The sequence below is a fragment of the Rhipicephalus sanguineus genome, chromosome 1 (assembly GCF_013339695.2).
Source record: "Rhipicephalus sanguineus isolate Rsan-2018 chromosome 1, BIME_Rsan_1.4, whole genome shotgun sequence".
NCBI classification, from domain to species: Eukaryota; Metazoa; Arthropoda; class Arachnida; order Ixodida; family Ixodidae; genus Rhipicephalus; species Rhipicephalus sanguineus.
The window spans coordinates 152,223,870-152,250,833 of NC_051176.1; the positions used below are offsets into that span (position 1 = coordinate 152,223,870).

The 26,964-nt window shown below is 44.7% G+C and overlaps 1 protein-coding gene across 1 annotated transcript in view; it reads right to left on the minus strand.

Moving 5' to 3' along the window:
- LOC119400384 (graves disease carrier protein) overlaps positions 1 to 26,964 on the minus strand; it is a 40,143-nt gene that overhangs the window by 7,350 nt on the left and 5,829 nt on the right. The window contains exons 2-7 of the mRNA XM_037667408.2: positions 22,902 to 22,994; positions 22,670 to 22,803; positions 21,392 to 21,455; positions 20,422 to 20,543; positions 12,402 to 12,468; positions 985 to 1,147 (exon numbers count right to left, since the gene is read on the minus strand). Of these exons, the coding sequence (XP_037523336.1) occupies positions 985 to 1,147; positions 12,402 to 12,468; positions 20,422 to 20,543; positions 21,392 to 21,455; positions 22,670 to 22,803; positions 22,902 to 22,994 (643 nt within the window). The remainder of the gene's footprint in view (positions 1 to 984; positions 1,148 to 12,401; positions 12,469 to 20,421; positions 20,544 to 21,391; positions 21,456 to 22,669; positions 22,804 to 22,901; positions 22,995 to 26,964) is intronic.

Sequence of the window (26,964 nt, forward strand, 5' to 3'; positions counted from 1 at the left end):
CACTAGCAACATGGCGTGCACAGCTAGTGCACCGGAGCTGCTTTCTCATGATAACCGTAAGGGAATGCAACATCAAGTCACCATGTGAGCATATGTCATTGGAGCATTCCCCCATTGAGCTTCCCTGTCATAACTTCCAGGTGCCCTTGCCACCTTACTTTAATTATGATCTTCATGTGCAATGTCAGAGATGTGGTGACCACATATACAGTTAAGTTAATTGCATATATCTTCATTTTTACTGGCAAAATTATTATTCTGGCTTTTTCAGAGCTGTGTAGCCACCATAATGATATTCTTGAGGTACCAAAGTGCAGCTTTGGTAACCGGCTCCAGACAAAGCAGTGCTAGCAAGCCAGTACTATTTTGTGAGTCGTGGCAAGCTCACTGTTATGGTAGACCTCACTGGGAAACAGGCCTGAGGTCACACACGTGAGCTATACCGAGAGCTATAGAAACTGACTGTCAGCGTGCATTAAATTTGTATGTGTGCGTACAGGACGAAATAAAGCTAGTGTCTAGCTTTGCACAACACAGCCTAATATAGGACATCATGCAGGGCAGGTTGTACGAGCAATATCAGAACAATGCACAATGAACATTCAGCTGTATTTCCGGCAAATGTGAAAAGTGGTTACTATGCCCAGCACTTGTACCTACAAAGGCTTCCAAATGATTCATTAGAATTCCAGTGCAGAAAAAAATGCTGGAAAGATTTTCTATGGCATCTACTTCAATATTGACAGTCACTGACACTATATATCTTGAAAAATAAATGTGAAAACAGGGATAATAATTTAAATGTTGCACTATAAAAGCCACTGACCTGTAATTTACATGGATAACGACAATTACATGGATAACGACAATTATAAGAACTGCTGCATAGTATGTAATTTCTCAGTGAACATTATACCTAAGTAAAACCAACAATTACAAGGTGAAAGCTCCTCAAAATAACAATGCATTCAGAGGAATACTCACGAAAAAGTCTGTGCAATGGCACCCGCAAAACCACCGCACAGGAGTTTGGCAGGAACGACGAGCACAATACCACCGGTGTTACCAGGGTACGGACGACCACAGGTGTTGGGAAACACTTCAAGGCAAAAGGCCTTCAAGCGCTCAAACACGTAGAAGGAGAGCCCTGCAGAGGGTGTTAACAGAGGTAAAGCACATTTTCAGTGTAATGCAACAAAAGTTACCCAAGTCAAACAGCTACACCTCTGTCAGCGATGAAAGCAAACCACCTCATGCGTTATTATATAGATTTTATTGTGACAGCAATCTGCCTCTGATTTTTCCTGTGCTGCCATCTGCGATTTTGGTAAAGTTTTGGTAGGGGCTGGGACAACCGGTATCACCAGAAGGAAAGCTTCAGAGATGACTTTTTGAGCCTTTTACGCTAAGGTATGGGCGCATGCACCAGGGCGTCGTGAAAAAAGGTGGATTATATGGGCACTGCAGGTGCACTTTTGCTATCACTGTGATGTTCCGTATTGAGTCCAAATCGATAACATTGCCCCATGTGTAGCATGTTTGATGTGAGAGAACATCCAATGATCATGGCTCAAGCGTACTGGCCATCTTTTGTCGTGCGAAAGGCCTATGCAGGGAGGTCAGGGTGGGTAAGGGGGCTGCATCGCTTTGCCAAGAACTGCACACTTTGATCAGCCAGCTGTCGTCATGCACGCTCTATCTTGAGGGAGATCAGCGGATGGCTGATATCTTTGTACGTGCTGCGTTCTCACAGCTATCCGCATCTGATGCACAGCTGATAGACTGCACGAAGGTAGCTTCGCTGGCTACAGTGGCTGTATTTTGTTGGGTTGCTCCAGATCGGATGCTGAAGGAGTTAGCTGCTAGCCTTACTTTGTATAACATTCCAATTCATAGCTAGCGCATTCATTGCTTTGCCCTCGCACGAAACTGACTTTTTTTTTGTACACTTAAAAGCAAAAAAGTTCCACCTGTTTTTACATGCATCCTCACATTATCACTATTGCAATGAAATATAATCTGTTCAAAGATCTTGCATGCAGACTTGTACACATCAAATTTGTTTTACAACGGAAGTAGACAATATACTATATATAGAGACTTAAGAAGATTGATCACTAAAGGTTTAACATTACAAAACAATGCATGGACTATTAGTGATGCTATAGCTCAAAGTTCAAGGATAATTTTGGCCAACTATGGTTATTCATTTTGAAAACAGCACAAATTATAACCCAGACAAGGACATGCCACAGTGCTGACCACACCACACCACAGTCCTTTAATCTCCTCTTGTCCGTGTCATTCATAATTTGCGCTGTTTTCAAGATGTTCAATAACTATTACCAACTAGCCCAGCTGTCAATTCTTCTATGGTTATTCAAAGGGAACACAGTTGGGTACAATGCAGTGAATCGACAAGGTGGTAAGGTATGTCCTTCTGATCATACATTTTAAATTCTCTGCATGAAGTATATGATTTTTTTATTGAGTTATAAACATCTGTAGTGTTAGCAGCTGTAACAATGCTGCTGCCCACATTTTGAGCCATGTCTGCCCTTCAACATTAAATGAGAGTGCGACATGACTGAAGCAAGCAATCTCGTTAGCCTCTCATGTGACGTCACGAATACATGAACTACAGTTTCCTAAAAAATTACTCAAGGGCTATGGCAGCAACAAGCTTGGAAGTTTAGCCAGCATAGAAATGATGGTCAGTACATGAAATAACCTAAACTTTGCCCTGGCTTCAAACAGCTTTGTGACTAAGGAAATTTATTGTTTTCAAGAAAATGTATGTTATAATGTACAGTAATTATGTATGAGCATGGACTACCATTATCTTCTGCACTTAGACCAATTAGTAAATTACTGTGAAAGTCAGGCAAATAATAAGAGATAAAGTATGGTAACAAAGACAAGAACATCTGACATGATAAGCACAAACATCATGCAACTATGCTCTATGTTAGCCATGGTAGGTAAACAATTTCGGCACTGGAGTTCTCTCTAGTAATTTTAGGAGGGAACTCTAACGAAGTATGTATGTCACACTGTCAAGCTTAATCTTAATGGCACGTATATGCATACCAATTTGTATACCTTTAAAAATAAATAGTATACGAATGCAATAAATGCAGATATTTCTTGAAACAGGTGGCACACTTCTGCTGAGAATGTGGATTGTTTGCCACATCTATTATCTGTACACATGAGTATGTAAAGAACAGAGTTATATCAACAGCGTCTTCTGAAAGGCTGCGCTCTGTGGAAGATTTAATAAATTATGGAGTTTTATCTGCCAAAACCACAACAGAATTATGAGGCACGCCATAGTGGGGGACAACAGATTAATTTTCACTGCCTAGGGCTCTTTAACATGTACCTAAATCTAAGTACAGAGGCATTCTTGCATTTCGCCCCGATCGAAACGCAGCTGCGATGGCTGGGAATCTAACCCGCATTCTCCAGCTTAGCAGCAGGACACCTTGCCTGATAAGCTTCCGCAATACTTTCCTGTGAAAGGTTTCAGAGGCCTTATGGAAGAAGACAAGGGGTGAGAAAGAATGCAACAAAGGTAGCGCTGTGTGTGTGTTTGTAGTTTTTTTTGCTTTTTTTCTCCTTGATTTTTATGAGCTATATATACAAAGTCAAGATGTGCAAACTTGCTCAAACCACCTTAATATTAATAGTACGGTAGTGACAGCTGCCGGTCGTATACTTTTCAGTAACTGAATCATGAATCGTGTAAGCACTGTACTGCACTCCCTTTTGCTCTGCAGGTGCAGGGAGAAAATGGCAGCACCTGAATGCTATGTACTAAAACACGAGCGCTATATGTTTTATATGTAGCATTTATATATGCCTTATTCTGAGTCCACCATTACCATATTGATAATAAAAAGTGTCTGAAAGAGATGCGGGAACACATTCTGTTCAAATCAAGTTACTATGTTCACATATTTATTTCCTCTATTCAGATTTTTTCCATCCTTTCCCGTTTCATCAGCACAGGGTAGCCAATGGCACATATGCTAAAACCAGCCAGCTTTAGCCATGTGTTGACGTCACTACATGTTCCAAGTTCGCTTGTTCAAATTGTTGTCTCAGAGGTAGCAAGACTAATGCAGTAGAACCTTGTTTTGTTTATTATGGGACAACAGAAAAAAAAAATATGCCACACATGAAAACGTACTGACATGGCCTGGGTTAGCACGGTGGTACAGAGGGCTTCTCTTGTATAAAAATTAATTTGAAATTGAGTGTAAAACCAACACACTATTGAAAAGCCACTAAAGCTCTCTTACAAGTTCTCTCGTACACGCCGCATGGGTTGTCATATTCCCCTTCAATGTCCTACTAAATACATGAAAGCACATTTGCTAAATTACATTTGCTATTGCTGTCCGGCGATTAGACTGCATGTTAAGCGCTTTTTTTAGAGTGGTCACTGCCTTAAATCATATAAAATGAAGCTCGAAGGGATTGCATCGAGGGTCTTGTTTTTTGTTACACACAACCATATGAAGCAAGCAGACAATGAAGCCAAGAAAAGCATAGCGGATGTTATTTGTAGTTTTTAATATAAATGTAGTAATTATGAAAAACAAAAAAATCAAAGTGGATGAGAAGAAAACGTCACAGTTTCACCAAAAGGGTGAAGCAGTGAATGCAATATCAACAAATTGGAATTTTATATTAAGTAAAGCTAGCAGCTAGCTCGTTTAGCCTCTGTCCTGACATAACTGAAAACGCTGGCATAAGGAAACGTTGCCGCTGCAGCGAGCGAAGCGACCTTCGTACTGTCTATTGCTTCAACGCAAACTTAGCGGTGAAAACACAGCACGTGCAAAGGTACGAGTAGTCTGCTGATCCCTGTCAAGATAATGCGTGCTACCACGCCTGGCCAAGCAAAGTGAGGAAAGAAGATGCTTTTAATGAGAAGAAGGAGGAGAGGTCGGCCTGGAAAGCGGGTTCTAGCCTGCTACTCCTCACGGGGGTAAGGGGAAAGGGGAAAGAAAGAGAAAGAGGGAGGTGTGATGATAGGCGACGATGGTATGGCAAATGAGTCACTGTACACACTGTTTTGCACGGGGACAGGGCACGCGCAAAAGTCTTTATGCCGCACATGCTCTAAAGACGAGCATCTAAACCTGTATCACTTAGAAATCTCAATAGGCACTTTAAACTTCGTTGGGCCTGGTCTGCATGCTCCCAAGCACCCAAAAGCTTCTCCTCCGAAAAAGGTCGGGAGTCCAGACGATCTACGACGCACTTAAGTGATTGTCTTTCGGTCGCGTACTGAGGACACACGCACAGGATGTGGTGAATAGTCTCAGACGTGTGACACACACTGCAGTTAGGGTTTCGCTCCTGCCCAATCTTGCAAAGGTATCTTCGTGTATACGCAACACCCAGCCGCAATCTATGTAGTAGTGTTTCTTGGTCTCTTCTTAACCGGAATGGAATCAGAAAAGCACGACCAGAGTCAAGTCTGTAAAGACGTTCTTGGCGATAATTAGGGTCATTCCATAAGCGTGTCATAGATGTTTTCATAGATTCAGACAGCAAGCCATTGATGTCATATCGGGAAAATTGAATTGATATGACTTCGCCGTTAGTGTGCGCCATTTTTGCTTCTGCGTCAGCTTGCTCGTTCCCAGCTATGCCACAGTGACTTGGAATCCATTGCAATGCAACGGTATGCCCGGATTGAGACGCCTCAGATAACATATTCATTATGTCACACACCAGAGGACTGTATGCGGTTCCTTGCTTCATGTAATTGCTGATAAGTTGAAGTGCCGGCTTGGAGTCACAAAATAATGTCCATTTCGCGGGACTCTGTTGTACAATGTAGCGGGCAGCTTGTCGGACGCCGGTCAGCTCAGCAGCAGTAGATGATGTCCGATGCGCTATCTTGAAGCGTTTCGTGATGCCCATGTGAGGAACCATGAAAGCTGCTGCTGAGGACGTCTGCGTGACAGACCCATCAGCAAAAATATGCACCGTATATCCGTACATATGGGCAATGTACGATAAAGCAAAATGCTTAAGTCCAGCGGTTGGTATTTTTGACTTCTTTGTTATCCCCGGAATCGAGAGTCGCACGATTGGTTTAGGCATCGTCCAGAGAGGTACTCCGGGAGTCGCTTGTGGTGCATAACTCGAGGGCAGCAGATCTTGCTGCGACATCACAGCTTCCGAGTATGCAGCATTGGGTCGTCTGTTAATAATGTCTCTCAGTGGATGGTCTCGGTGCCTTGTCAATAACCTCAGATGTACTCGCAGTGGCTCGTGTTTAAGATAAACGCGAGCTGGACAAGCGCGTGCTTCTGTAATAGTACCCCATGTAGAAGTACATCGAGGTACTCCTAGGCAAATTCTGAGGGCGCGGGCCTGAGCACTCTCGAGTGTACGGACAGCAGATGTGCAAACACGAGAAAGAACAGGAGCACTGTAACGGAGGTATCCAACAAAAAGTGCCTGGTATAGCTGTAGTAGAGATGACTTCGATGGCCCCCACGATTTTCCAGACATATGGCGAATGACATGGACAAAGCTGTCTAGTTTTTTTCTTAGTGCAGAGATGTGCTTCGACCAAGATAAATCCCGGTCGATGATAACTCCGAGAAACTTGTGGTGAGTTACAGAAGGTATGACGTTCCCATCTATCACTACAGGGTAGCAAGCCATTGACTTTCTCGAGAATGCCAGGATTGCACTTTTTGTCGGGGAGAGTTGCAGTCCGCGGCTATTAAGATATGTGGACGTTATCGATACCGCACGTTGTAGCTTCGTCTGTACTTGCAAACGCGTTAGACTCGTGGTCCAAATGCAGATGTCATCTGTGTACACAGATACCGAGATTTTGCCTCCTAACTTTTTAGCGAGGCCAACAAGTACAATATTAAATAATGTTGGGCTCAGGACTCCTCCCTGAGGCACGCCGCGATAGACGGGATGGTTGTTTGTATCACCGTCTACAGTTGTCATAAATACTGCTCTTTCTTGAAGATAGCTGGCTATCCACTGATGCATACGGCCGCCAATACCATAGTCTTCAAGAGCATTCAGGATCGCGTCATGCAGAACATTGTCGAATGCACCTTTGATGTCAAGGAAGACTGCAGCCGTCAATCGGTGGCGCCGTTTCTGGTGTTCAACGGTCGTTACTAAATCGATCACACTGTCGATTGATGATCTTCCCTTCCGGAAGCCAGTCATCGCGTCTGGATATATATTTTGCTTCTCCAGAAACCATTCTAAGCGCAACAGAACCATTCGTTCCATGAGTTTTCCTACACAACTTGCAAGTGCCACAGGTCTGTAGGAAACCATATCACGGGGAGACTTGCCTGGTTTCAGCAATGCCACGATCTTACTTGTTTTCCAATGTGCCGGCACAGTTCCAGATGTCCACGAAAGGTTGTACAAGGATAAAAGTTCTTCGGTCGCTCGAGGGCCAAGGTGGCGCAGAGTAGAATAGGTGATACCATCAGGCCCAGGCGCACTGGAGCGTTGTGAAATAGAAATTGCCGCACGCAGCTCCTGCAGCGTGAAAGGAAGATCGAGACGGGCGTCTGCTGTAGGGGGTGCGCATCGAAGCAGTGGAACGACCGTTGTTGCAGAGCCAGAGATGTGTAGGCAGAATTCTTCCGCGATCTGCTTCTCGCTGCATGACCTGATGATGGCCAATGCGCGGAAGGGACGTAGTTGCTGAGGAGAACATGGTAGAGCCCGTACAACGTGCCATATCTTAGACAATGGTTTTCGTGGGTCCAGGGTGGTGCAAAATGTCTTCCAGTTTTGCCGGCCAAGCTTTTCTAAGTGCCTCTGAATTTTCTTTTGCACATTGCGGGAGGTCCTCAGGTCTAAGATCGATCTTGTTCGCCTGTGTTTGCGTTCAGCTCGACGACAGACTGCCCGCAGCTCTTCATATACGGCATCAACAGGCTTCCTGGAATTAGATACTGTGACGACACGTGTTGTTGTCTGCATTGCGTTGGCAATTCGTTCTTCAATTTCTGTCGGAGAAACTATGGAACCACACGACTTTTCTAGCTCATCTTGAAAAGCCTTCCAATCTGTGTATCGCCTACGAATGCTTGCAACGCCGGTATACCATCGTAGTTGTACGTAAGTAGGTAGGTGATCACTGCCATATGTTTCAATGTCTGCGCACCAGGCAGCAGATGATGAAAGGCATCGAGAAGCTATAGCTAAGTCGAGACAGCTGCTGTACGTTGTGCCACGGAAATATGTCGGTGAGCCGTCGTTGAGAATATGAAGGCCATTATCACTTGTGAAATCTAGAAGTTGTCTTCCCCGAGTACTTATGACACTGCTGCCCCAAAGATGGTGATGCGCATTAAAGTCGCCTACGATGACGTGAGGTCCTTGGCTCGAGTCGATGACAAGTTTCAGGTACCCAGCGTCAAATCTTCCTCTCGGAGGAATGTAACCACCAATGACCGATATCGTGCGTCGTTTTAGCTTCAAAGTGATGGAAACGTACTCATTACTGTTATGCACAGGAATTTGGTTTTGGGAATACGTGAGGTCACAGCGTGAATTGTTCATATCCAGATAGCCTGAATGCTGAAGTCATATTCGGCTCGCATATCACAGCAACAGGAAATCGATATTTCAACATTCTCTGTTTAAAATCTGCGAGGTGACCTCGTAGATCTCGTGCGTTCCATTGAAATATAACAGAACGGTTGATCCTTTCAGTCAGTGATGGTGGTGAGGCTGCTGACGCCATGATTTTGTGGTGGTTTTTATATAGCACCAAGCACTGGTTCTAGTCCGTCTAGAATTTGCACTGCAGCCTTAGCAACGGGCGTCTTGACACCAACAAGTAACATTCGCAAGGCACGGATCAACTGCGTAAGCATTGCCTTGATTTGCCCATCCGATGACGAAGTCTCACGTTCATGCTGGCTTTCTGGCACCGGCGCTTCCGCACTCCGAGATGGCAGGGAAGGCCATGTGGTAACGTCCTTGTTGCTCTTCAGGCAGGATGTGGCTGGAGGTAGAGACCCCACTTCGGATATAACAGGAGCACGCGCTGACTCTTCAGGGAGTACAGGCTGTCGTACCATAGCCGATGTTGATCTTCTGCGATTACGAGAGCGCCTCTGGCGACGGTGCACCTTGGTAGCCGCTTCTCTGTGCGTGGAGTGATCTCGTACCATCTTCCTAAGTACGGTCAACTCAGTCTTTATTTTTGGACATTCCTTCGACCTTGACTCATGCGGGCCATCGCAATTGGAGCATTTTAGATTAGATCCCTCGCATATCGACTTATCGTGATCTCCACTGCAACGGGGGCATGTCAACCTGTTCACGCACACAGCGCTCACGTGCCCAAGTTTCTGACACTTGCGACACTGTAATGGCCTAGGAACATATGGGCGGACAGGATGCCTCACATAGCCCACTTTCACATGCGATGGCAAGTTGTTGCCCTCAAAAACTATCTTCACACATCGCGACCGTCCAAAACGGTGTATGTCTGTGATATGGGCAGTGGAGGTAATCAGCGTTGATAGATCGCTGTCATCAATATCCGTATCCACATCAGAAATCACACCAGCAATGGTGCAGCCTCCATGTACAACGAAGGAGCGCACAGGTATGCTGCCGAACTGAGTAACAGCTTTCAATGCGTTGAGGGTCGTTCGTGTATCCACATCAACAGTGAGTATGTTCCGTCTGGGATTAATACGGACCTCTCTTATTTGTCCTGGTGCTAACTTGCCAAGATAGGCAGTGAGCGCTTGCCTATTCAGTGAATTCAGGTTGCCTGTAGCAGCGACGGGGATGTAGGCGATTGTGTACGTCTGCCGAGTCTGTTGTGAGGACGGTGTATTGTAGTTGAGGTCACTCACGCTTGAAGTCCGGCGTAGTTTCCTTTTCAGCCGGCGGTTCGTGGCCTCGACATATCCACCTTCGGATTCCATGTCATCCACGTCAGAGCAGCTTGATGACCTTGGCAGAGCCATGTTCAGATGCCCAGGAGCACCAATCCGATTTGAAGCTTGCAGGTTGCCCCCTGGTCTTGACGGAAGAGGGTGTGGAGCGTCCGTCATTGCTTTCGACGTCGTACCCGCCACGGAGGCGTCGGTACGAGTAAATTTCAATAAAATGTCACAGTCGTACAGAAACAGCAACAGATCAGAAACTCGTCTTCTTCTTCTCTCCTTCAAGCAAAGTGAGGAGTTTCTGCCGGAGCCAGGTAGCCCCCTTCTGGGACACCCCAAGATGGCCAGCATGTTTCCTCTCCTCTTAAGCTGTGATCATCAGCTTCTTTCACTTGCATACAGAATATACGATGCATGGGGCAGTATTATCACCCTGAGACATTACGAGGGCGGTCCGATAAGTACTTAGCCTTCAAAAGAAAAACGAAAATTTTGGAATGGCGTCGATTTAATTCTCAACATCGTCCCCTTTCAACTCTATACACTTGACCCAGCGATCCTCCAACTTCTTGATCCCGTCAAAAAAAAAAGTTTTCTCCTGAGCTGCAAAGCAGGCTTCTGTGGCGGCGATAACTTCTTCATTCGACTCAAATTTTTGTCCGGCGAGTGACTTTTTCAAGTTGGGAAACAAGAAGAGATCACTCGGGGCCTAATCTGGAGAATACGATGGATGGGGCATCCCTTCCTAGCCCAGTTCGACCAACTTGGCCGTGGCGATGGCGCAGGTGTGAGCTGGCGCGTTGTCATGGTGGAAGAGCACCTTTTTTTTTCACCAAATGTGGCCGTTTTTTTCGCAATTCGGCGTCGAATCGGCCCAGAAATTCGGCGTGGTAAGGTCCTGTCACCATTTTACCCTTCTCAAGGTAGTCGACGAAGATCACACCTTGAGAGTCCCAGAAAATGGCGGCCATCACCTTTCCGGCCGATGCGACAGTCTTCACCTTCTTCGGAGCAGGTTCTCCGGGTGCAGTCCACTGTTTCGACTGTTCTTTTGTCTCTGGTGGTACCAGTGGAGCCATGTTTCGTCGACGGTCACAAAACGACGCAGGAACCCCTTTGGATTACGCTTAAACAGCTTCAAACACTGCTCTGAAGTGGTCTCACGGACGCGCTTGTTGTCCGGAGTGAGCAAACGCGGCACCCATCGCGCCGACCGCTTTCTCATGCCCAAAATTTCATGCAGGATATAATCCACGCGGTCTTTTGAGATGCCTACTGTCTCAGCTACCTCGCGCATCTTCAGCCGGCGGTCTGCCAATACGAGGTCGTGGATTTTTGCCACGTTATCGGCCGTGGTAGCCGTTTGCGAGGCCCCTGGGCGAGGCTCATCAAAAACCGACGTGCGACCACGTTGAAACTCGTTGAACCAATTTTTGACGGTTGCCATCGAATGAGAAGACTCACCGTGGACGGCATCTAGTCGCTCTTTGATTTCGCTGCGCGATTTCTCTTCCAAAAACAAGAATCGAATCACCGACCGATATTGCTCTTTTTCTATTTTTAACGGACACACGAAAATCACCTGCTTCCTCAAGCGGCCAAAACAAAACCGCGAGCCCTATTCGACTGGACCTTTGCATGTGTCCCTCTAAGAGAGCGTACTCAACCTCTGTATATGTCTCATGCGATAACTTCGCGCTCTCGCGGTGAGGCTAAGTACTTATCGGACCGCCCTCGTATACAGAACCTTACAGCGACTGTGATGGCAAAAATGCACTTGGAGGGTATACTTTCTAGTGCAATCAAACAACTTGCCACCGGTAAGAACTACACCCACAACCTTCGCATTACAAGTGCAGTGCTCTGCTAATTGAGCTACAATGGTAATCATTCCTTCATCCACTTTCTTGGGTATTTCTGTGTGTGCAATCCTGGGAGTGTTAGCCAACACCACTTGTAGCCATGGTGTCAAATGTGGAGCTTTACAGAAGCTCATTATTCATGCAATAGCACCATCAAGCTCCTGCACCTCTTCAGCAGACTTGTTGGTATTGTCAATGCATATACTTGCTACTACCACACTCAATATGAGATACAGTGTGATAGCGCATGGCAAAGCAGTTGTGTGTTGTAGCACGTACTGGATATGATGCAACATACTTAGTGGCAACATGTGGTAGTTAACATAGGCAACACCAACTGACGACATTATAGTGGTAGTGTTGAAGTTTTTGGATGTAACAACCACGTACAGAACCTTAACAAATTGGAGCCTGATACACTTTGCCTACAAAAACTACTAAATGGGACCAGTATTTCACAGCATAAGAGTAAGGAAAATGTAATGAACAAGAACCTAACAAGGAGGTTCTAGTGTAGTAACAGACATCCATGCAGCCTTAGAAGAAAATATGCACAGAATAAGCCTTTTCTCCATTAATGACCGCAAAAGGACATTAACAGAGTACATACCTGCATAAGGCACCATACCAAGAACTGTTGGAGAAAGACCCTTGTACAGTGCTTTGATGCCACCTTCCTGCAGCATTTATAGACATGAACTAAGTGTTTGGCAAGTAAAAATAGTCAGTAACCTATCATTTCTACATTAGTACATATGAAAGTTCTTTGGCTCTCCAAGGTAACTTTGTCAAAAGTGATTTGATTTGTCAAAAGTGATTCTGACTTAATCTAAATGACTGTTCATCTGTGGCAAATGGCTCATAACTTTTCAAGAAAAGTTTTAGAAGGTTATTTTTAGGCTAACTTGATCATTAAATGTTGTGTCTTGTATCAATAAAGTAACACTGCAAAAGTTTACTTTGGACTGAAACTTGGATTTCACACAGCACATGAAAATTGTCAACTAAAGTTTACTCTTCCTAGCCATCCGACAGAATGTTATTATTATTAACACCAAGAATTACATAATTTGCAGCCTGTTGCAAAAAGTGTAAGGGCAAATGTTCACAATCCAGCAGTACGCAAGTTCCTCTTTTGCATACCAGGACTTGCTTACAGTAAGATGTGGCTTTGATCCTACTGTGCATAAATGCTAGCAACTGTAACTCCAATGTACAGGGCTTGCATGCTCTGGCAAGTGACCTTGAAACCTTTGTAACTAACTGCAGATGACAACGGGGTTAAGTACTGAAAGCAGTCACAAGCAGCTAACAGTAACTGTGCAGGGCTGCAGGCCACCATACACCAGGAACATTGCAGCAACATGGTAAGGAAGCATAATTGAAATGAACACCTTCATGCATGCAACCATTCTTCTTAATTTCTTATTGTCATGAGAATGCATAAATAACAAGAGTTATGGAACAAGAATAGAACCATCTTTTCTTTGCTGCATTTACGAGGTCTGTTAGAAAAGTATCCGACCTTATTTTTTTTTTGCGAGCACCTGGTGGATTTGAAGCAAGCACGCTTGCATCAGCCAACCTTGAACCTTCGTGCGCTTGCATGAATTTTTTCGCGCCTGCCAATAGCGTCAGTCGCTGGGATGCAGTGTTTGAGTGAGGTCGTGCGCAGTGCTCTCGTCGGTTTTTCATTGCAAGGAAAATGACGGAGCGACTGGAGCAGCGCTACTGCATCAAATTTTGCCAGAAACTGGGCGACAGCCAAGTGGAAACCATTGGGAAGATCAAGACTGCTTTCGGTGACGACGCTATGAGCCGCACACAGATTAAGGAGTGGTACAACCGGTTTAAAGACGGCTGCACATCGGTGGAGAGCGAGCCACGCTCCGGTTGGCCATCAACATGCCGAAATGACCAGGTCATTGCCGAAGTGAACGCTGTGGTGATGCGGGACCGTCGTGTGACTATTTGGGAAATTGCGGAAGAGGTGGGCATCAGCACTTTCTCTGCATATTCCATTATGACCGAAGATTTTGCCATGAAGAGAGTTGCGGCGAAATTCGTGCCGAAACTGCTCACGGTGGAGCAAAAGCAACTTCCTGTTGAAGTCTCACAGGACATGCTGGATTTCACAAGCAGTGACCCTAACTTCATGAACGCCATTATCACTGGTGACGAGTCTTGGGTGTACGGGTACGACCCTGAAACCAAATCCCAGTCGTCACAGTGGAAGCATTCCACGTCACCAAGACCAAAGGAGGCCCGCCAAGTGCGCAGCAACGTCAAAGTGATGCTGAGTGCTTTCTTTGACTCCCGCGGTGAGGTACACCACGAGTACGCACCACAGGGTCAAGAAATCACCAAGGAGTACTACGGAGATGTCCTCCGTCGCCTACGTGATGCTGTGCGGCACAAGAGACCTGAGTTGTGGTCAACAGGAAACTGCCGCATCCATCACGACAATGCTCCTGCACATTCCTCACACTTGGTTCAGACTTTTTTGGCGAAAAGTCAGACTCCTGTAGTTCAACAGGCTCCTTACTCTCCTGATATGGCCCCCTGCGACTTCTGGCTGTTTCCCAAACTCAAGTGGACATTGAAAGGAGAGCGATTTCAGACAAGGGAGGACATCATGGCTGCAACGACAGCTGAGCTAAACTCCATTTCGAAAGAGGCCTTCTCAGAATGCTTCCAACTATGGCAGCACCGCTGGGAGAAGTGTGTGGAGTCCCAAGGGGACTGCTTTGAGGGGGATTAGATTAGGTTTCCAACGCTCCAATTATGCCAGTTTTTTTTTTCTTCCACCAAAGGTCGGATACTTTTCTAACAGACCTCGTATATTGACCTTTTGAATTGTGAAAGGGCAGCAAACAACAGCAACTAACATTATTTGATCTTTTAATTCAGCACAGTTACAATGATAGCCACATGGAAAAAGCACACTAGAAATGTGCTTTATGATCATTTGGAAACCGCAAAAGATTGTTATCCCTTAACTCTATAGGGTGTTGAACGCCCATCCATGTGCAGCAAGGTGCTTGCTTCACACGACATACACAGACTGCACCTGAGATTATTATTTAAATTATTAGAACAAAATCACCACTACATCATATTCCTTGAATGCATGCTTGGAATATATGTACTAGCAGGCCAAAATCAATGAAACTTGAGCAAAAGGTGTAGCTTGTATATACAATGAGAATTAAATAATGTATATAACAAGCAAATCGTAATTCCCCTTGAAAGTCCCCATAGAAACCAATCTATTCAAAACATTGTTTCAACGAGGTAAAATTTGCCTGTTACAAGATATAACAAACAAATTTTTTTAGGAAATAAAATTTTGAGCCAATGCCACAACAGTGCGCAACACGGATTTGAGACTGTGTGCGATGAGACAATTGTATTTAGCAGTTAAAAACTCCCGCCACGCATCCCCAAGCAATGTGTGCAAAGCTGGATGGCTCGCAATGCGCATGCTGCTGCGCCCGCAAAGCCATTCCCACCCATGTGAGTGCGGACTCTGAAGTGACTGTGTGCACTGTCAACGAACCTGACGAGATCAGCGATAATGAATCTGTTGACGAACTCCCAGGAAGAATAACATGCCGACGGTGTCCAAGGCAAGCACGGTGGACATGCTACGCTGCTACTTTGGCGTTCACTAGGGCGGCGAAGATTGCGTGAACGTAGCGGCCGCAGCTGAGCAAGCCATCATTCACACCAGGAAGATGCATCAACGTCTAATTACGGACTTCTTTGCAGCTAAGTCTGTTTGAAATAGGAGTAATGTATTATGAATTGCAAGAAAAAGCATGTTTGTGACTTTTCCTTTATATCTCCGGAATGCGGTTATTTTGTTGCGTACCGCCACATGGCGAGATGCTATTTTGCCCGCTACTTGTTTTGGGCAAGTACAGTGCCCCATATTTGCAATAAATTCTCACTGCGGCTGTAATGAAATATTGGTTATAACGAGCAAATCGTGGCACCCCTTCACTTTCGTTATAACGAGGTTTAACTGTGTGTGCATGTGTGCATGTTAATTAGTATGCCTTCTCATACATGTCAACCTCTTCAAATCTGTGGTCACACGTGGGACTTCAAACCACTGAAGCCACTTTGGAGCAGTGTTAATTCATGTTCTCTCCAAGGCAAGTAACAGTCAAATAATGGTTGAACAATTTATACCAGGGAAAAAACATAAGCTGAAATAGTTTATGGCAATGTTCCAGTTAAGACCAGTTGTTTCCTGCTATCTAAGCTGGTTTTGGGGAAAAACTAGGAATTTTATCATGAACCAGTCAAATTTGTTGGCCTCACTCAGTTCATTTTCATTAGCATTGTTAAAGGGGTCATGAAGCACCCCTAGGGCTGATTGAAAAAACACATCCTGCGGAAAGCTGACACGGCTATGAACTGCTCTGCCAAATATTACAGTCGTGCGCGCCGCGTAATGGCCACAAGCGGAGCGCGAAGTTGCCGTTTCCCCAGGCACCCTCTTTTCAAACAGAGGCCGGTTCTCACTCTCGTCGGTGGGCGGGGCGTCTGTCCGCTGTACGTCGCAGAGACATAGCACGCTTATTGGCCGATAGCCGACGTAAATCGAGAGCGGCGTTCGGATCAGATGCGCTTCTTGCCGCGGGGTGCCGTCACTTGCCGGCGCCCTCCTCAGTACACGGTAGCCGCACTCGCGCAAGCGAATCACAGCGGGAGAGCGATCGCGTTTCATGACGCGCGCTGGCGTAACTTCTTTCCCCCATGCCATCCCTCCCTGTCTAGCTTCCAGTGCGCTCGTCGGCACGAGAAAAGAGAGAAAGCGCTGGGAGCGTGCGCCAAACCCCCGTAACTCCGCTGATTCTTGACGGATTCGAGAAATTTTTGCGGCAATCGATTCGGGAGGCAGTACACTCCGATACTGAGGCCATTAGATCATTACTTGGAAAAGTGGTTCATGACCCCTTTAAACTGTAGCATGCACAAAAGATGAAGGACATAGGCATTGTCAAGAAACAGGTGCCAACTCTTCCACTCTTTCCCATGTCCTTTGCTCCTGTGTGCATTGCAGTTGGGTGCACATTTGGACACATTCGGTTATGGCTATCTCTTTAAGAGCAGAAAACAGCGCTAAGCGACGAGGCGAAAGAAAGGACATAAACCATGACGCCATCTCTTCTTTGGTGCTGTCATTTGGCGCAGTTTTCTGCTTTTAAAAGCTCCAGTAACAATGAATAATTGCCAACTCGCCTGACGTCCAGTTGTAACTTTATTAGCTAGCAAAGCCAGGTGAATGTACAGACCAGTTAACTCAATGAACTGTTTGCAATGGCTGCTTTATTTATTTTTTTTGGCACAATTGAACTTCTAACTGGCTATTAATGTCAATGGGACAATAATTCATAACAGTTAAACATTTTCATCTGGGCAGCTCAATAAAAAAACTAAAACCTCAAGCAAGTGCCCCATGCAAGCACCCCATTCTACATTTTCCTACGAATTGTCCCCAATTACACAGCAAGTACATCCCCCCCTCCCTCCCTCCTTTAAAAATTCACTCACATTCATTGGACCACCTAACCACGAAAGCTTAGCCATCACAAAACTGCTTTTCATCCTTGACGACTTTCCGCCATGTTGCAACAATGTATGCACACTGTGCAGAGTTAATACAAAACTGCTGTGAACTAAACCATGATTGCTATTGATGTGATCATGGAGGTGATCACACAGTTTTCAAGACGTGTAGCTAATGTAGTTCTGTGTGTGACAATAAATACAAGAATAAAATTTATAACAAGATGCAAAGCATTCCGAAATTCTTGTTCTTGTACGATTCCACCAATGGCGATGCTGGCTCTGCCACTGCATTTCGGTTGTACGCTAGTGCTTTTTTGCATCACATGTTTGGGGCGATTCACGCTCTCCATGCTCAGAAGATCATTTGAGCCAACTGGTATGTGGCCAAACATGCCCAGTAGACACTAACTTTATGCAACTTATATAAACAGATATGCTGTAGCCAAGGTTGACCAATTCACACAAGTTGCTAGGAAATTCAACCCTAGTCTATAAAAACTTAAAAATGAGAGAGAAGGAGACAGGCAAGTATGAGAGGAAAAAAAAAACTCCAGGCCTGCATAGAACATGCAGCACAGTCACAGCGATAGCTGGAGCAGCAGCCTTTCTGGAGCCACTTGTAAACGCTCTTGGGGAGACTACTGCAAGTACAGTTGCCAGATACCCACTACACCATAAATCATTAATTTTGTGAAGTACAGGTACTACCCACTATGCCATTATTCAACATTCTGCGGAGCAGCAAGGTACCCACTGTGCCTCCGCTAGGCATTATGTGCACTTTGTTGATGCTGTGGCTGACGACAATGAAGAATTACGGTTGAGCTCTTTGTAATGGGTAAGAAGCTTTAAAGGGGCCCTGCAACACTTTTTTAGCATGGTCAGAAAACGCTACCGATCAGTAGTCCAGGCTCCCGAGAACCCACGAGCCAAACATTGTAGCGCAACATGCAGCCTGGGATTTACAATAAATCCTCAAAGTCAGCTAAAGATCGCTTCCTTTTCTCTCGACAAACAATGCAATTCACTCAAAATCACTGCATCTTTGACTCAAGTTCCACGCCATTGGCTGATTTGAACATGACGCGCTCGGTAGTTACTGTGGCCGCTGTGGGAGGCCGCCACTTGCCCGCGTGCGTGATCGTACTGAAAGTATGCGGCAAGTTTGAAAAAAAATGTGCTCAAGGTCACGAGGCACGCGTGATGTATTTTCTTCCTCTGTGCCATCCCTCCCTGCTTAGCTTCCAGCGCTTTCGTCGGGACGAGAGAACAGAGAAAGCAATTTCAGCGTGCAACAAATCTTTGTAACTCCGCTCGTAATGGATGGATTCTAAAAATTTTTGCGGTGGTCGATTCGTGAAGCAATACCTTCCTTTAGTGAAGCCATTCCATGGCTACTTGGAAAAGTGTTGCACGGCCCGTGTAGATCACCCACTCGTAAGCAATTCACATTGTGCAACGCCGCCTGGTTGTTATTTTACCCTTCTACCACACCATATTACACCTGTTAATAAGATTCCTCGCTCAACATAACACCTGCATAGGGTCTTTTTGCGAAGGTGTTTCAAGCATTGGCATAGCTCTGTGGTAGAATACTCAAATGCCATCCAAAGGGCCTGCGTTCAAATCCCACCCGATCATGGATATTTTTTTCTCATTGTGTGCGATAGCAGTTACAGGCCCCGGCGGCAACAGAGGCTGTGGTGGACAACTACGCCACCAAAATCGGTTGCTGTAGTGATCTCATAACAATTTTTGCTGTAATAAAGGGTCAAGAGGTGGACAGGAAATCGTGACTGCCAATTTCTCCAGGATGGGTCAGTCTGCAGGTGCAGTCTATGTGAAGCAGAGGCAAAGGGGTATATTGCATCCGCCAAATGGCCTTAAAGGACCAAGCACTCTGCATCGACAACCCCCAGGGTCCCTTTTGTCTTGGGACACAACATAGCCACGCACGGCCATGTACAGGAGCATCCAACCCCCATGTACGTGGTGTCGCAATACACCACCAAACTGCTAGCGCAGATGCCCCTGCAGCGGTGAAAAATATGTTAAAGGTGTACTTGCTGTGGTTTATCGTTTGTCTTTTGGCCTCTTAAAGACTTTGTGCTGCACCTTAAATTGATGTTCTGCACTTAATTTTTGCATAGCTAAAATTTCGTGCAGATGTTTACACTTCTAGTTCAAAAAGTTTACGAATTAAATTACTAAAACCTATGATGGTTATAATTATTCCTGTATGCTCTAGCAAACATGTTTATATTGGAACAGCCCATGTTACATTTACATTTAAATGTAAACATTTCGACAGAAATCTGTCTGGCTGGGTGGAATATTTAGGAGGTTAATATGGCTCCAGACAAGTTTAAGAGAGAGAGCCCGACGTTTCGGGACCGATTCGGTCCCTTCCTCAGGGGTGACTGGTTTGTTAGCTACATAGGTGAGAGCAAATGCTTCCCAGAAAGATTACGCCAACATAAGAACGACGTCAGGAAGATGGAAATGCAACGCAGCGCTCTTGCAGAGCACTGCGAAAAGCACGACCATAAGATCGACTTCAACGGCGCTTCTGTTCTGGAAACAGAAAGGAATCTGGGAAGGAGGCTCTTGCTCGAGTCGTGGCACATTGAAAACACGCCGGCAAATGTGAACCGGCCCCTGGGAACAATGCCCTCGGTTTACATTCACAGCCTCCGAAACGTGAGGGAAAGGGAAATCCGGAGCCACGGTGGAACAAGTCGGGGAGAAGCTTCCGTGACCAAACCAGTCACCCCTGAGGAAGGGACCGAATCGGTCCCGAAATGTCGGGCTCTCTTAAACTTGGCTGGAGCCATATTAACCTCCTATACATTTACATTATATGAAAAAAAAATTACAGACATGCACATACAATTGCCCTTGCATTTAATACAGCCATTGTGGATACTGCCTTCCAGAAGCCATAATAACTGTCATATAGCTGACCAGGTTCTTATAATTTGTAGGGAAACTGGCTCAAAAGCAAACAAAATGAACAAATTCCTAATAAACAAATAAAAATGGCATACCGTCTTGACAATTGAGGTTACAACATGAACAATTCCATTGTAGATGTGGTGGCCATTTACTTGAAATGCCAGTCTTGCCCTGACCATGTCCAGTGGGTAAGTAGTCACTGCAGCAGTCACACCTGTGCATGCCATCGGGAAGTCTTTCAACCAAAGGTTCAAACACAAGCACATGTTGGAGTAGCTGCTGCAAGCATGTGAAATAGGTAGTAACGAAGTTGTTTGTTGTGCTGCTATCTGAGAAACACTTTTGACTGCAAGAGGAATCAAGCCACAAAAATATGGCCCTCACATTTTTAGCTGCCAGTGTACACGGAACACCTATAGGATATAAACTGATACAAAGTGCTAATGCGGGCTTCTTGGTACATACTGAACTACGGGTAAACAGCGCTACAACGGGACAAGCTTGGTCCTGTCCCTTCTTTCTTTGTCCCGTTGTAGCGCTGTTTACCCGTAGTTCACCTAAAGGATCTTCTGGGTATTCACAGTGAAAGCTGCTGTGCGAGTGCATGTATCAGGTGTTCTTTCTTTTTTTCCCTCCCTTTCTGCCTACCCCAGTGTAGGGTAGCAAATCTGGTGCAACCTGGTTAACTACCCTGCCTTTCCATCTCTATAGGTAGCAGTTGTTTGTACATACTAATATGACTGACTGCTCATACCTCATGGCACCATTCCATAAGTTTCTCGAGCAAAGTTGCTGTGTACTGCTAAATATACTATTGAAAAAACATCAGATGGCAAGCATCATTATGCAATCATGTGCAACCATGCTGAAGGCATACGCGAGCCTGTAGCTGCTTGTGCAACCAACTTGCTCAGTTCATTCCCAGTACAAGGTCAACACCCTTACTTCTTTGTTGACATCTTCAAAATTCTGACCAGTGCAACTAAAATGAACCACACCAGCACAAAAAAAAATGAACTGCTATCATGCATACGCTTAGTGGTGCATTATTACTGTACATACCTGCACACGAGCCTGCCACAAATTTGCTCGCATGTGAAGTATTTTCAAAGGTGTTTCGTATAACCTAAAAAGGATAAGACATTATCATAAAGGCATAAGAATAAGGCAAAAGATTATAAAGAGGCAGCAGTCACATACAATGATTTAGGAATTAAATTATCCTTTTTATGAGAAAGGATAACCATCTGGAATAAGAGACTGCTGTTTGTAGAAGACAATATAGGCACTTTAACAATATAGCTAGAAATTTTATAGATTCTCCTGTGACACTTCTAATAGATAGCTCTATTTTACAGATTAAATGATAAAATTAACCCTTTGCGGTCGGAAACATTTACCCACCTTCCATCGATTCCCGATCCGAAACTAAAGAAATCAAAGCTCACATAAAAGAAGTTTACTTACGCATTTAAAGATGACGCATAATACAATGAGAAAATGCGCGCGTGAATCAACCACGAAAGAACTTGGAGAGCAGTGCCCAACCACGGGCCATTGCGGTCGTGTTGCGTTGTTGGGAGGGGACCGAGAAATGACCGCAAAGGGTTAAAGCCTCTAACAATAAGAAAAATATCTATAAAAAGTGCAGCTTTATGAAATTAAACTATATAAAAGAGGAATAAACAAGAACTTTTATATTTTTCCCACCCTACTTCATCTGTATGCACTGTGACCACAAGTTTGGAATTATTGAAGTGCGCTGTCGTACTGACATTTTCCACAATTCATTTTTCCTGCATAGTTATACACAATGGAAGGCTGCCAAAGGGTACAGGGTTCAGTGTAAAACATGCTCACAGTTTCAATTGTTTTTATATTCCAATCTACTGTAAGCCCTTTCATTTTTCTGCAATGTGAGCATGCCTATCAGAACCTGTTGTCACAATGAAATTTTGGTGCTTGTATTTCTGCCTTGCAGTAAGATTATCTACAAGTTTTAATTTTTTTTTTGCATATGCTTCTTTTCTTCACTGAGTCCACCCTGCAAGAATACTCTTGTGGTGCTCCAGGTACTTGTATAGGTAAACAAAGTAGAGTAATTAAATAAATTAGTAAACCATTCTCACAAAGGTACTTCTGTGAGCTCTGTATTGATGTAGGCAAAGTTTTTCTGATTGTGAACATCATAATAAGTACTTAGGTGGGGTCACTGGTGAAATAAGCACAAAAGACTTTAAAAAGCAGCTAAGAGGTAGTTTCTATCACTTCAAATATTAAAGTGCTCACAAAACAGCTGATACATTAATTAGCTTGTTAACAAACAAGAGAAAAACTTACTCGTTTGTATGCTTCGAACGAAAGAAACTGTACGGCAGCATAGGGGAAAATACGGACCATCTGTGCTCCATTGCCTTTGTACAGGCCAAGAAACTGCTCTTTCTGCACTATGCCCTTGAGGCCTGAGAATACACCTGCAGTTGATTTAGAAAGAGTGTTAGCAAGCAGACAATAAGCCAGATTCCTTTGGTACAACAAACGAAGTTATTTTAACAAGTCAAATTAAGTGTACCATAATGCTTGTAGTGGCACTGGTGACCCTGAAGAAGTATCTTGATTCTATCCAGTGGAGCTACTGTTGTCTTAGCACACATGCCGGCCACACCTAAAAGAAATGAAAAAGAAACAGAAAATTATGCAATCACCACTGTAAAAAGACGAAGGCATTTGGCCCAAAGACCCCTTATGCTCTTGAACATGAAATTTTTTTATTGAACCACTTCTTCAATTTACGAGTTCTGAAGATATACAACTTTATATTCAGGATAAATCTTCTGCAATTTGATGTTAATTTCAAACAGTATTATAGGTACAGGTGGATAAGGTGCCTCTGCGCCTAGCTGATGTAAATACAAGAGCATAAAATATACAGGGTGTCCCAGCTATCACGCAGCACGATTAAAAAAAAAGAGGAACGGCGTTACGCGAAGCAAAAGTACTGAATATTGTTCCTAGTACACTGGAGTAGCCACTGCTATTTTTTTCGTTAATGAGGTTTAATTAATTAGTCATAATTATATTTGTAACTCGACAAGTACTCACCTAATTGTCAAAATGTCAATGAGGCGTATGTAGGCATGTTCAAATGGCATCTAACTGCGCTACTTCCAATAACGTGCTAATCGCGCGCTCATTTTTTCCGCTTGATCAAGAAAGCCCGCGAAATATGAAAAGTGACACGTGACTAGACTGTTGCGCGCGTCGGGAACCAGCGCCCTCATACAGGCTCCCTATGAGGTAGACAGTATCAAGAAAAAATGCAGAAAGAAAAAAAACGCATCGCCCTATCTGCCACTCCCCGGCCTAAGAAACGCACCGCTTGGTTTTACAGAGTCAGGCCATAATCAGAACATCTGCCGCGTTATCAATGAGAACAGTCGGCCGTGAGATATGGATTGCGGCGTGCTATCGAACGGAATGAATCCCAGCACAATTGCACGCATATCGTTGGCGCCCGACCTGTACCCTTGCCAAAATGCGGAACGCTGTCTCTCGCAACGGACAACAGGCAAAACGGTTGTTTGCAGTAAGCTTATTTGAGGGCGCTGGTTTCCTTTGCGGGTGGGAGCGTAGTCACGTGTTATTTTTCATTATTCGCGGGCTTTCTTTATCAGCCGGAAAAAATGAGTACGTAATTAGTACGCTGTTAAATATTGCGCAGTTAGATGTCCTTTGAACATGCCTACATACGCCTCATTGACATTTTGACAATTAGGTGAGTACCTGTCGAGTTACAAATATAGTTATGGCTAATTAATTAAACCTCATTAACGAAAAAAATAGCAGTGGCTACTCCACTGTACTAGGAGCAATATGCTGTACGTTTGCTTCGCGTAACGCCGTTCCTCTTTTTTTAAATCGTGCTGCGAGATAGCTGGGACACCCTGTATATACCATTTCTGAACCTGAACAGTGATAAATGAGTCACAAATGTGGCTTCCTTTACAGAGGTATTAACTGAATTTACTCCTTTGTGAAAGCTGTCCTAAAAGTGAGTTTATTTCTATAGGCCATCATCAAAGAAGTACAGAACAGCTGCTGTGACACACTCATCCTATTGGCATGCTAATAACCTTTATAGGGGCACTAATGAACAAAAATAATATTTTACGTCAGAGTGAAAGGTCAATGCTTGAGGACTTCTAAAAGATCAATAATATGCAGAGAAGCACTTTAGTAATTGAGAAATTGCAGTGGTCAAGAAAGTGCAGGACACGATTTCAGCCACCACTGGGATATTCTGTAACAAGAGCCCGATGATGTAGAACGTCCTCAGTGCAATTAACAACTAGTGCTTAAACAACTCGTGATTAAAAAGAGCATTGCAGTGCATTACAAGACGGAATAAAATGCAACTTGTATGTTTCAGTTTGATTAATGGAAAAACTAGGCAAAGCTTGCACTAAGTTGCACAAGCTTGAAACAGCGAAACTGGACAATTCTGAAGTATAATCTGGTTGCTTCTAGGTTGTTGCTGGGCTTTAGCTAGGTTAGTCACGACACTGATGTTCAAGCTCCAGAATCAAGTGTTCGCAACTCTCATAGATCTACGGGCACGTCCTCATTGGCATAGGGCTTCCATCGCTTCGGGCTCTTCTCGCAGCCGCCTTTGCCTTTCCCGTTTCCCTAGTATGGCAGCTTCACACAAGTCATGTTAAGCCTGAAGTAAGAGCACAGCTGGGTGGCCTTCTTTCTTCCTTTTCTTTATCTCTGCTTTTTTTTCTATCTCTTTCTCTCTCCTTCCATGTCTCGCTTTTTCTCTTTCCACATCTTTCTCCGTCTTTCTATCTTTTTATGTCTTTATTCCCATTATTTCTCTCAATTTTTCTTTCTTTCAATAGCTTTCTCTCTCTCTCTCAGTGAACCAGTAGTGAATGGTGAGATCTGGCCACTTTCTGTTGCACATACCCGTGATAATTGCCATTTCTTGGGCTAATTGTTGCCTTCTTCATTTTTAGTGGACCAGTGGCGAGTAGTGGGATTTGCCCAATTTCTTTGGCACATGCCCATTCATAATGATGATAGTTTTCTGATAGGCCGCACAAATTACAGCTAGCTTAAACAGCTTTGCTGTTAAAAGACCTTATTGGCGCTGCCCTTGAGAATGATGCAAGTTCCATTTTTGCCAGGCTGTGCTCCACTGTGTTGCAGCCCCAGCTGTTGGGCAGTAAAGGGCAGGCATGGAAAATGCTACATTACACAACCGCTCTCGGAGGCGAGCGGTCTGAATTGCACTAACGATATGCAGACCACTAAAACGCAATTTCCTTTCAAACTATGCATTCCTTCAGCACGAAACAAGCACTACGAGGTTTCTGGAACACTATTTCAACGATCCACATCGACTTAATATTTGCCTTTAGTGTCCCTTTAAGGATGTTTGCAGCAATAAATATAGAAATTACCTGTTTTGTCATATATTAGCACCGCCCCATGCATTCTAATAAACAGAGCAAAGATGCCTCCCTGAACGAACATCATCCATGATATACAGTGTTTTATGTTCAAGTGACAGTTGGGCATGCACATAAATGCACACATGCGCACATGCACACACAGTCTTGTATTACACATTTTCCCCACACAGATAGTCTATTCGTTTCCTCTTGTGTGCAGCTTATGCTTCTTCCTTGTATTGCCTACTGTATGTTTAGGCTAGCTGGTTGGTATATGGGGGCTTAATGTCCCAAATTGACAACTCGGGCTATCAAAGAGACCATGATGGAGGGCTCTGGATAATTTTGACCACCTGGCTTCTTTGAATGTGCACTCTCATTGCACAGTACATGGGCCTCTAACATTTCGCCTTCATGCGACTGGTGCGGCCAGGACTGAACCCATGTCTTTTGGGTCAGCAGCCAAGCACCGAAACCACTGTGTCACTGCAGTGGCTGTACATGTTGGGTCTCAGAGTACTCAGTATGGGTGTAGGGGTACTAAAGTACAGTCTACTCTCGTTACAACGGACCATCATAATCCGGCAAAATGAGTCCGTTTTATCCGAAGTCCGTAATATCCAAACTTCGCGGGGGGGATTGCGTTACCGTGTGACGATCGCTCCGATTTCGCTCAGCAGCAGGCTAGTTCTGCTGGTGAACGCTGAGTGCATTAGCAGCAGGCTAGTTCTGCTGGTGAACGCTGAGTGCATTCGCCAGCATGTTTACAAAAGACTTAATCACTAGCAACGGTTATTAACAAAATTGCAGCGCAGTGCCGTTACAGTAGATGCAGGGACGCCATGTGGCTCCTGCTCAGCAATGAAGCTTAGCCCGATAATAAAACGTTTCTAGTAGGCTTTTTCATACGCTCCTTTTGATCGGCTTCGAATAAATTCTTATTTGTGAGGACGGGAAGGCATATCTGCTGAAGTGGGGACGCCTATTGCCGGGAGCGCAGCCCCCCCCCCCCCCCCCCTTCCCCCTCCGTTCCAAGGATCGCCGGACGGCCCCAAGTTCATCTGAGAGTTCTCAATTGAGCAGCACCAAGGCACCTCTCGCATTAAAATTCTAATTTGACAGCAGAACTCACCTGCTCGGAGCACCGGAACGTCTTGCTTTCAAAACATAGGTCGCGAT